The 12,217-nt window shown below is 37.8% G+C and overlaps 2 protein-coding genes across 2 annotated transcripts; both read left to right on the top strand.

Annotated features, from left to right (window-relative positions):
- Positions 1-2,919: 2,919 nt before the first annotated feature.
- On the top strand, positions 2,920-6,682 carry LOC137713465 (probable inactive leucine-rich repeat receptor-like protein kinase At3g03770). Its single transcript, XM_068452763.1, has 7 exons — positions 2,920-4,276; positions 4,436-4,569; positions 4,721-4,961; positions 5,069-5,274; positions 5,357-5,427; positions 5,620-5,731; positions 6,132-6,682. The coding sequence occupies exons 1-7, from the start codon at positions 2,941-2,943 to the stop codon at positions 6,402-6,404; spliced, it is 2,373 nt and encodes a 790-aa protein (XP_068308864.1). The 5' UTR covers positions 2,920-2,940; the 3' UTR covers positions 6,405-6,682.
- A 2,867-nt stretch (positions 6,683-9,549) lies between these two features.
- Positions 9,550-10,831, top strand: LOC137711891 (uncharacterized). Its single transcript, XM_068451048.1, has 4 exons — positions 9,550-9,747; positions 9,862-9,960; positions 10,045-10,125; positions 10,228-10,831. The coding sequence occupies exons 1-4, from the start codon at positions 9,565-9,567 to the stop codon at positions 10,711-10,713; spliced, it is 849 nt and encodes a 282-aa protein (XP_068307149.1). The 5' UTR covers positions 9,550-9,564; the 3' UTR covers positions 10,714-10,831.
- Positions 10,832-12,217: the final 1,386 nt, after the last annotated feature.

Genomic DNA, 12,217 nt, shown 5'->3' on the forward strand with positions numbered 1-12,217 from the left:
CCTAGATTATGAAAGTGAAAGGAAAAGAAAAAAAGATAAGAATAAAAAAAATGGTTTGTAGTTGAGTTACTTAAGAACGTTCATTCTTACGGTACGTTAAATTCGATTTCGTCATCTTTAATATTATTTGTTGAGGTAGATAACAACTGATATCCTTAACTCAAGATTTTTGCTCCCTCATTATCGATTAATTTTTATGAAGAAAAGAAAAAAAAGTAAGAATATGTGTGATTGTGTGACGTTAAAAAGCTCTCAATTCCATGTTATTTGATTCTTCCACTTTAAATAAGTTGGTCTTTGAACCTAAAGTCTCCAATTGTGTCCCAACGCACACAAAACATAGGAAAATGCTTTTCCTTATTGACCTCCTTTGTCCTTATGATGTCGCACAATTTCTTGAGCTCATCCGTTCTTCCTACCATTGTGGTGAAGTGTGGAAGCATGAATTCTCATTGTTGTGGGTTCGAAGGCTGGTATCCTCAATGGAAATATGAGAAGATGTTGCAACAAATGAAATAAAATCATGACAAAATAATGAAAATTTAACATGAAATGAAGGGTTTGTAAGATTTTAAAATAAATCTTGTGACGGGCTCGTCTCAGGACACAAAGTTTGATCTTTAAATCAATCAAATTTTGTGTGCAGTTCATATTTTATATTATATTGTCGTGAGAGGTTCTAAAAAATGCTAGACGCTAGTCGGGTGGCCGGCTAGGGCCTAGCGTCTAGGTAGGCACCTAGGCGGATTAGACAGATTTAAGTGAATCTATTATATTTCGTGTAAATAAGTGTCTATTTATACTTAAAATATATATAATTACATCATAAACTACAAAGTAGAATGACACATATATTATGAAGTATTGGAACATAATGAAAACATGGGGAACAAGCATATAATGTCTGTTCGTTTAAGTATTCAACAAGTCTCTTATAATTTATTGAAAAAAATAAAATGCGAAATGAAAGTTCTAGTTTATATCTAAGTGAGTCGCAACCTAGGTGGGTGCCTAGGCGAGTCTAGGCGGGCTAGGCGGGTGCCTAGGCAGTGTAGGTCGGCGCCTCAGTAGGTCTAAATGTCCTTTCTTAATTTTCAAACGCCCAAATATTAATCGGGACGATGGCTAGCTAACTAACGTCTAAGCAGGGCCTAGATGCCTATAGGGAAGGATTTTTAGAACAGGACTCACAACACAATTTTTTTTATTAGCTTAGTTTAGCTAGAATGAAGTTCCGTCGATTAAAACATCTCCACAATGTTTAGTGTGAATTTTAAGAAAACTTATGGTGACGAAGTTTTGCAAAATTCATCGTCACTAATTAAAAACCTTGTGTAACAAGTTTTATTTGGGAACAAATTACAAATGTGAGAGAGAGAGAGAGAGAGAGAGAGAGTTGACGGTTGCAGAAGGGAAAGTAGAAAAAGGTGCGAAAAGCAACAGATTATGTGGAGAGAGTGGGCCAGGGCTACACCAGCACGTGACGTGTGGATGGAAAGCCAAAGCTGACCACACCACCACAGTCAGAAAGCGAAAGCTTACACCCATTTTGTTGCCTTTGGCTCCTTGCCCTGCCTACCTTTTTATTTTACTGTTTCCCATTTTTTAAATAAATTATAATCTTCGAAATCAGTCTGGAATTCAGAGAATATTATTAGTAGATCGACTTCTCTCAAAATTTCATAAAAACGGGTCAGCAGTGTACTACTAGTCGCTTTAGTATTGTCTTTCAACATGCACATCATGGTGAATAAAGAGTTTTACTGTTAAAAGTCTCGATGTAACTAAAATATAGAACAACACAATATACGTAATATTTATTTTTGTTAATTTTCCGACGTGATTTTTAATATTTACGCTCTTCGACAATCTTCCACACTCACAGACAGTTACAGTGAAATAAAGCTTCCATTCTCCTCTGAAGGAATATTTTTTTTTTTGGCTTTTGCTTTCAGTTGCAGTCCAACCATGGCTGCCCCTTGAGTTTAGCTTTCCAAAAAGCACAAGAATATATTCCAGAAAGGCAAAAATAAAAACACAGAGAAAAATAACTAAAATAAATATTAAAAAATAAAACGTCAGTTTCAAGTTGTGATTAGACTGTCTTGTTGTGTTATGCAAACTACAACCAGAAAGCAAACCAGAAGCTGACTTGTGGAGAAGAGAGAAGAGAAGAAGAAACTCCATCTCTTTCGTTTGTCAGTCACTAAGATCTTCAGGCACCTCTGAAACTGCTGACTGTTGGATTCAACGAGTGGTTCACAAAACTTTGGGATTTTCTGAAGCAATAGGCAGGTCAGTGTGTTATTTATTTATTATATTTTGTTGGATTTTGCTTAAATTTATTTCTGTTTAATAATTATCTGAGTTGGTTTTTCTTTTGGTCGAAAATCTTGCTGTTTGTGTTGTAGTTTGAAAGTTTTCCTTTCTTTTGTTGGAGGGGATTTCTATGTTTTTATTGGAGCAGTTTTTGGTGAATATTTACTTTCTTTTGAAGCTGAAGTAACAATCATTTGTTTAGTAAAATTGTAACCAACGAAATCTTGACGTACCGGTGTGGTGTGGTTAGTAGCAGGCCAATGACTCGTCTTTCTGAACGTATCGATCCTGTTAATTTGTTTTCACAGGGATTTGGAAAAGCAATAGCTTGTGGATTTGTAATCATCATTATTTTCCTGGATTTGTTTGGATCTCAAAGTCATTGAGCTATTTGTTCAATCTTCAATCCATTGAGCTCTTTGATTCCTGCATAAACTTGTGTTCTGATGCGAAATCGATAAAACAGAAATTTCAGTTGGAATTTGATAAGTAAAGACTTGAATTTCTTATATTTTGATCATATGTTTATACATGTTTTTTTTTTTTTATATATCATGTTAATCTGATCGTAGGGTTTTTGTATATGGTTTTGGGAAGCTGAATGCAGTAACTGGAACTGCTATGGCAAAACGCTCTCTCTGTTCTCTGCCTTTGGTTCTTGCTGTCATTATATTTTCAGTTCGTGATTCCGAACAGCACCAATCCTCCGAAGCTCTGACCCTTATGAGAATTACGCAACTCCTAAACTTTCCAACTGTCTCGAAAAGCTTGAATAACTACACAGATTTTTGCAACATTGAAGTGAATTCTTCTTTTGCGGTCTCATGCTACGAAGGGAACATGACCCAGCTGCATATAATCGGTGAAAAACCTGCTCCTTTGTTGCCTCGAAACTTTTCAATTGATTCCTTTGTAACAACTCTGGTTAAGCTTCCGAGCTTGAAAGTCCTCACATTGGTCTCTCTTGGTTTATGGGGAAACTTGCCTGGTAAAATCGCACGTTTATCATCACTCGAAATACTTAATGTGACCTCAAATTTCTTGTATGGCACAATCCCTCCAGAGCTTTCCTCTCTAACAAGCCTCCAGACACTTATACTCGATGACAACATGTTTTCTGGACTGCTTCCAGAAGGGCTGGGTTCGCTACCAGTTTTATCTGTTTTGAGTTTGAAGAAGAACTTGTTCAATTCATCCTTGCCGAGTTCATTGAGTGAGTTGGAAAGTCTTAGACTTCTCGGGCTTTCTCATAACCACTTCTATGGGGAACTGCCTGATTTTAGTCGTTTGACGAACCTTCAAGTTCTTGAAGTGGGAGATAATGCTTTTGGACCTCAGTTTCCGAAACTTGGGAAAAAGTTGGTCACCCTTGTACTGAGAAAGAACAAATTTCGGTCTTCCATCCCTGCTGAATTGAGCTCCTATTATCAGCTACAATGTCTAGACGTTTCTTCCAACATGTTCGTGGGGCCATTTCCTCCATCGCTGCTATCTCTACCTTCGATTACTTACCTTAATTTTTCAGGAAATAAATTCACAGGAATGCTTTTCGAAAATTCATCTTGCAATGCTGAACTTAAAGTTGTGGATTTATCCTCGAATCTTTTGACTGGAAGCTTGCCAAAATGTCTTGAGTCGGATTCTAAGAACAAGGTTTTCCTGTATGCAAGCAATTGTTTAGCTACTAGTAATCAAAATCAACATCCGCTTCCATTTTGCCACAATGAGGCGTTAGCTGTTGGAATAGTACCTGACCGAAGCAAGCGAAAGCAAGCCTCCAAAGCAGCCCTTGCCTTGGGTATAATTGGAGCGCTTTTTGGATGTGTTCTACTTTTCGGTGTAATCTTCTTCGTATATAGAAGAATGAATACCAACAAGACAATGAAGAAATCTCCAACAAGATCAATAACAGAGAATGCATCAAGTGGATATACCTCAAAGTTACTATCGGATGCAAGTAAGTTCTCATCTCTCTGTCGCTCACACTCACGCACACTCGCATACACACAAAAATAAATTATGAGAAAGGAAAAACATAAGTACTGGATGTTGATTGGTTAAATTTTCCAGTTTATTCAAAATGTCTGATAGTCTGATATTCTGCTTATGCCTAAAGGATATATATCTCAAACAATGAAGTCGGGAGCGCTTGGCCTTCCAGGTTATCGAACCTTTTCACTCGAGGAACTTGAGGACGCTACACAAAACTTTGATACGTGTGCTTTCATGGGTGAAGGTTCACATGGACAGGTACATAACATAAACATTTTATTTTCAAGTGGTATTGAGCTTTTGAATGCAGTTTTGTGTGATTAACTATGAATCACATCGTAGAATTACGATTTCTTATGATCTTAAATTAATGGTCGTTAGCTGGTGTTCGTTCCTTTTGTGGTTTCAGATGTACAGAGGCCAGTTGAAGGATGGTTCTTTTGTCGCCATCAGATGCTTGAAAATGAAAGGAAGTCACAGCACTGAAAATTTCATGCACCATATAGAGCTAATTATGAAACTACGGCATCGTCATTTGGTCAGCGCACTTGGACACTGCTTTGAGTGTTACTTGGATGATTCAAGCGTCAGCAGAATATTTCTTGTCTTCGAATATGTACCAAATGGCACACTTCGGAGCTGGATATCTGGTAACTCATCATGAAATATTTTATTTAGTTTCTCCACCATGACCTTCTTTTCTTTTGATTTCACACATTTATCTGGAATTTTCCGTTCCGTTTTTTCTCTTCGGAAGGGGGACATCCCAGACGATCACTTGCGTGGACACAACGCATAGCAGCTGCAATAGGCATAGCAAAGGGCATTCAGTTTTTGCACACGGGGATCATGCCTGGTGTATTTTCAAATAATCTTAAAATAACAGACATTTTACTGGATCAGAATTTTGTTGCGAAAATTAGCAGTTACAACCTTCCTCTGTTAGAAGAAAATATGGAACAGGTAAAACATTATGTTGTAATTAATTCATTGGGGGATTGTCCATTCGATTTCTCGAGGCAGATCATTATGCACTGGTTTTCAGATATGCTCCTCCTCGCCGGGTGGTCATGGAGTCTCTTCGAGCAGATGTGTAACTTCCAGTACCGGTGCAAGGTCTGCAATGAAAATTTTCAATCACTTTAAGCTACATGTATACTAAAACACTTAAATGCACCATTCATAGGAACTTTTTAATTTTAATTACTTTTGATCATAATCTTAGCACGCCTTTCTTGTCGACACCTTGTCACCTCTCGCTACCTTCACAGTATTGCATTGTAACTGTTGTGCTATGTTGGTTGACAGGAAGAAAGACGACGATAGGACTGATGTTCATGACTTTGGAGTAATATTGCTGGAAATGATCAAGGGGAGGCCGGTGAAGTCTGAGGCTCAAATCGAGGTTTTAGAAGATCAGGTAAAAGAAACTTGCCTTTCTTATATTTTCTTCAAAAGATCCATTTTAATTTTTCACGAAACAAGATCTTTCAATATCTCTCACGCTGCCTGCAATGCCCTCGCAGACCTTATGGTTTTTCGACCTTTCATGGAAGACTTAGTGTTGGCTAATTTGACAACTGAGCTTTCAAATTCTTAAACCAATTCCTTCAACCATAAAGCTTCCTTTCCTTCTTATTATGTAAATGCTTAGGTTTCCTCTAAATTCTGGCCATTACTCAGATCGAACTCTAAAAAACTTGCATTGATATCCTTATTATTTCTGAAAATAGTTCCTCTTTTTTCCTTTGCCAGGAACGGTAATATACTAATATGGGAAATAAGTAGTTAACTTATATATATTCGTTGATGATATGCAGCTACAAGTGGCCCTTACAGCTGATGATGAAGCTCGAAGAAGCGTGGTTGATCCACGGGTTAAGCAGACGTGCTTGGATCAGTCAGTGAAGACAATGATGGAAATTTGTGTTCGGTGTCTGCGCAAGGATCCATCAGAAAGGCCTTCTATTGAGGATGTTCTGTGGAACTTGCAGTATGCTGAACAAGTTCAGGATGCATGGCAAGGAGGAGAATCCCAGAGCAGTGAGGGCTCTCCGGTTTCACCTTCACAACCTCCACGCCTCACCTTTTAGTTGTGAGTTACCGGAGTTTTTTTTTATGCTTGAGAATTCAAGCCACAGCTAGCTACACAGAGAGAATTAATGACTTCCGCCGAGAAAGATGTTGCATTACTCATATCCGGCATCATAGGTTACTGAAGACCTTAAAGGGATCAACTGATGGCGAACCATGCCTTGCCGGCCGGTGATCTATGTTCTGCAGCAGTTTAGAGATTTCTTGGTTTTTAAGTCACAACTGTAAATTAAGGAGTGTAAACGTTCTTTACCTTTTATCCAGATTTCTTGGTTTACAAGGGATCGTATATGTCCAGCGTACTACATATAGTGAGCAAACGTTATTTACCTTTTATCCCCATCTATCCTCTCTCATTCTCCCTTTTAAGTCTGTAAAATTTTCTCTTTATATAATTTTTTTTTTTTTTTTAGTTGATTCCAAATGTGTGTTTGTTTGTTTGCTACACACTCATTGTGGGGGGTCGCCTACTAATCCGAGTAGCTTAGGGCATGCTTAAAGGATCTCATATCACCATCTTGTGGTGAACATATTTCAAATACCATGCCTTACCGAGGATCCATCGGTCATCAATCACTTTAATGCCTACTTAGTTACAAGTCTACATTACCAGACTTGGCCTTTATATAATTCTATTTTATCGTAAATTTAGATTGTGTTAAAGCTTAAAAAAAAAAAAAAAAAACCACATAGAAAGAAATAAAATCTGTAACATTTTTCATTTAATATAGAATGTGTCATTTTTTAACCTTTTGCTTTGACCATAAAAATTTAAGGATGACCAGTGTCACATATATTATCAACAGAACATACTGACATGTTATGTTTTCACCATATCAGACTTAATACAAGTGCATGTTTTCTTCATTAAAACATAAACATCTTGCTCAGTATTTCTCTATTAATTTTGTTATTAACTACAGGTAAAAGATTATGCATGACATGTGCACCATCACTAGTAGAAAAACATGTTTGCGCGACGGAATCTTGCGCGACGCAGCAAATTTCGTCGCGCAAAGTAGTTTTGCGCGACACAAAACACAAAACGTCGCGCAAAAGGCCTTTGCGCGACTATTCTTTGCGCGACGTTATACTGCGTCGCGCAAAACAGCTTTGCGCGACGTACAAGTTTCTACGTCGCGTAAAACATCTTTGCGCGACGAAAGCTAACGTCGCGCAAAGAATTGTTGCGCAAAGGCCTTTTGCACAACACACAAACGTTGCGCAAGATCTTGGCGCCAAATAAAAAATACTTTACCATTTTTCTTCCAACTTTGCGCGACGTACGTGCACTTGCGTCGTGCATAGTCTTTTTTTTTTTTTTTTTTTGGGGGGTTTTTTCTTGCATTGCCTTTTTCTCTTGTGGTACCCACTTGTGTAAATGTTTTAAATTGATGATGGAATTCGTTCATTGTATTCATATAGAGTTAAAGAGTGTAACTGTAAAAAATCATCAAAACTAGAGTTAAAATAACCATTAAATCGTTATTTTTCATTTATAACCGTCGAAAAGTTTTGTCCCGTTACTTGAACTCTGAATGTTTGTTTTTTTGCGATTTTTGGCGTATGTGATCTCAAAATATAAACAAACAAGTTTGATGGTTGGATCGTTGACACTAATTTTGTACAATGCGTTTCTCATCAAAATCAATAGTATATGTATTTACTAAGTACATTTTCATTTATTTATTTTGTACTCATACGCAACAAGGTTAAAAAAAAGAAAGAAAAACAAAGTTTGACCGACGTAGGTATAACTATGTCGCGCAAAGTTTTTTTTTTTTTTTTTTTTTGGTGAGGGGGTTCTTGGATCGTTGTATATACAAACAAGTTTGACAGTTAGATCGTTGAAACTAATTTCTTACAATGCGTTTCCCATCAAAATCAATGGTATATGTATTTACTAAGTACATTTTCATTTATTTATTTTGTACTCATAAGCAAAAGGGGCAAAAAAAAAAAAAAAAAAAAAAAAAACTTTGCGCGACGTAGGTACAACTGCGTTGCGCAAAGCGTTTTGCGCGACGTAGAGGCACCTTCGTTGCGCAAAGTTTTTTTTTTTTTTTTTTTTGGGGTTTTTTCTTGCATTGCCTTTTTCTTTTGTGGTATCCACTTATGTAAATGTTTTAAATTGATAATCGAATTAGTTCATTGTATTTATATAGGGTTAAAGAGTGTAACTGTAAAAAATCATCAAAATCAGAGTTAAAATAACCGTTAAATCGTGATTTTTCATTTATAGCCGTCGAAAAGGTTTGTCCCGTTACTTGATCTCTGCATGTTTGTTTTTTGCAATTTTTGGCGTATGTGATCTTGAAGCATATGCAAACAAGTTTGACGGTTGGATCATTGAAACTAGTTTCGTACAATGTGTATCCGATCAAAACATTATATTCACTAACACTTGGAGTTTATTTATACTTTCATTAAGTATAACATAAGATTTTGTAGTATTCACTTGTGTAAATATTTTAAATTGGCAATCGAATTAGTTTATTGTATTCATATAGGATCAAAGAGTGTAGCTGTAAAAAATCATCAAAATCGGAGTTAAAATAACCGTTAAATCATGCTTTTTCATTTATAGCCGTCGAAAAGGTTTGTCCCGTTACTTGATCTCTGCATGTTTGTTTTTTGCAATTTTTGGCGTATGTGATCTTGAAGCATATGCAAACAAGTTTGACGGTTGGATCATTGAAACTAGTTTCGTACAATGTGTATCCGATCAAAACATTATATTCACTAACACTTGGAGTTTATTTATACTTTCATTAAGTATAACATAAGATTTTGTAGTATTCACTTGTGTAAATATTTTAAATTGACGATCGAATTAGTTTATTGTATTCATATAGGATCAAGGAGTGTAGCTGTAAAAAAATCATCAAAATCGGAGTTAAAATAACCGTTAAATCATGATTTTTCATTTATAGCCGTCGAAAAGGTTTGTCCCGTTACTTGATTTCTGCATGTTTGTTTTTTGCGATTTTTGGTGTTTGCGATCTCGAAGTATATACAAATAAGTTTGACGGTTGGATCTTTGAAACTAGTTTCGTACAATGCGTTTCCCATCAAATATTATTAAATTTCTTACTATTATTTTATTATTTTTCATATTCGTAGGCCAATTTTGATCTTGACGACATATCCCCTGAGGTCATGGCCTACTTAGAGGATACCTTAGCAAATCGGTACAAACATTGGAAGAACTATCTTCACACGCATTTTAAGCGATGGGATGATCCGGAGTTTGCTCGCCTACATGGTTGCCCAACCGAGCTGCAGGATCGGCCGGAGGATTGGGAGTGGCTCTGCAAACATTTTACGGACCCAAAATTTGTGGTATGTACATAATATTTTAATAATAATTTATTATTGTTTTAGTTATTTTTTTAAGCTTCCTTTATTAATTTATTTTAAATAATCGCACTAACATGTATATTGTGTGTTTAACAGAAGAAATCTATTGCTGGCAAGATAGCTCGGGACTCAAAGACACTTCTCCACCATTCTGGTTCGAAGCCCTTTTCGTATAGGATTGAGGCACGACGTCAGGTAAAAGTATATTAATTTTGAAATTTTATACAATTTATTTATTATTATTTATTAATAAAATTTTCTTAATGTTTGTTTCTTCAGGAGGGTTCTAAGTTCCCAGAGATCGACATGTTCGAGGACGTTTACGTTCGACCTGGTGATGAGATAGCTAAGCAGCTTCATGTAAGTATATGTAATTGTTATTATTCTTATATGTATGAATCGTTCAAATATTATTTATATTATGTTATTAAACATTATATGTTTTTTCCTTTATTATTACAGGATGCTATGGTGGAACAGCGCACTACTGTTCTCCAAGAAGCAACATCACAACTTCCCCCGGAGACCTTGATCGAGGACGCCACGATACCCGAGGATGCAGGTTTTCAGATCCTGACTAATGTCATGGATCAAAACTTCGGTCGTCGTCCTGGCAAAGTTGTTCGGGGTATGGGAAAAGCGCGAGTTCGTGAGACGGGTGCCTCTTCTTCCAAATCAAACACAGGAGAGGTCAGTGCATTGAAGGAGGAAGTGACAACCCTAAAGGGTCAACTTGCGGTCCAGAGTGAGCAAATGAGGGCCCGGGACAAGCAGATGAGGGCCCAGGGCGAGCAGATTAAGGCCCAGGGCGAGCAGGTGAAGGCCTATGCCGGACACATGAGAGACCTTGTACGAGCCATACAGATGTCCGGCCTCCAAATCTCACTACCAGTACCTGATCTTCCTACACCTTCGACTTCTGAGCCACTTTGCCCTACCGATACCTAGTAGCTTGATGTATCAAACCTAAAAGACTACTTGTAGTTTTTTCTTATTTTTTTGTTTGGACATTTTGTATGTATATTTTCATATATTTATAACTAAATACTTTTCATTGGTTAATTAATTATCGTTTAGAGTTTAATTAAGATATTTATTAAAAATTAAAAAAATATTTTTTTTGACCAAAACAAAAAAAAGAGGTTTGCGCGACGTAGGTAGAATCTTCGTCGCGCCAACCTCTTTGCGCGACACAAGACTCTACGTCACCCAAAGTGGCTTTGCGCGACGCACGACCATACGTCGCGCAAAGCCACTTCGCGCAACGTAAAAGCGTGCGTCGCGCAAAGAGGTTGGCGCGACGTATGTAGAATCTTCGTCGCACAAAGTGTTTGCGCGACGTAGGGGATGCGTCGCTCAAAGACACTTTGAGCGACGTATTACTACGTCGCGCGAAGCCACTCTGCGCGACGCATCCCCCTACGTCGCGCTAAGCCACTTCGCGCAACGTAAAAGCGTGCGTCGTGCAAAGAGGTTGGCGCGACGTATGTAGAATCTTCGTCGCACAAAGTGTTTGCGCGACGTAGAGGATGCGTCGCGCAAAGACACTTTGAGCGACGTATTACTACGTCGCGCGAAGCCACTTTGCGCGACGCATCCCCCTACGTCGCGCTAAGCCACTTTGCGCGACGCATCCTTCTACGTCGCGCAAAGCCACTTTGCGCCACGTAGGGGGAATCTTCGTGGCGCAAACCCCTTCTGTCACTGCCTTGCCGCGACGGTTAGTGCGCGACGAAGGTGCGTTGAGCTAAGTTTTGCGCGACGGTTTTTGACTTTGCGCGACGAAGGACCTGCGTCGCGCAAAGTGTTTTTTGTACTAGTGCATGCACTTTGAGCTTTTCCGCATCCCACACGCTACGGGCAATACAAATCTTGTGCCTGCCTATCCATGATCGAAGACAACCTTCCACAAGTTCCATACAAGTGTCATTTACCATTTTTATACTAGTATAATTAAAACTAACACCATTAATAGGATAAATTAACAAAACCACTTTTCATAAAACTAATTAAGATTTTAATATTATAAATTAACAAACTCTTCTCATAAAACTAAATAAATTAACAAACTCTTCTCATAAAACTAACTGAAATTTTTACGTCATTTGATGCGTTATAAACAAAAGTAAATGAAATGGTTGATATGTTTCACAGGCTATGTTAATAAAAACTACTTTCACGTATTACTCCCTGGCCTTTGCACGCGGACCTCAGACACACCATGCAGCTACCACACTCACATTTCACCCACTCACTCACTCACTCAATATCCATCAACTTCACCAACCATAACGTCTCTCTCTCTCTCTCTCTCTCTCTCTCTCTCTCTCAGAAAGAAAAAAAGGCTTAGCACATTCAGGTTGCCAACTATTTCACGAGACAAACGTGCACTGCTAGCTCCGGCAGTTTCCTTACAAGCACCAAACTCACCACCCTTCTCTTTTGTTCTCTC

This window comes from Pyrus communis, chromosome 13, assembly GCF_963583255.1.
Source record: "Pyrus communis chromosome 13, drPyrComm1.1, whole genome shotgun sequence".
Classification (NCBI taxonomy): Eukaryota; Viridiplantae; Streptophyta; class Magnoliopsida; order Rosales; family Rosaceae; genus Pyrus; species Pyrus communis.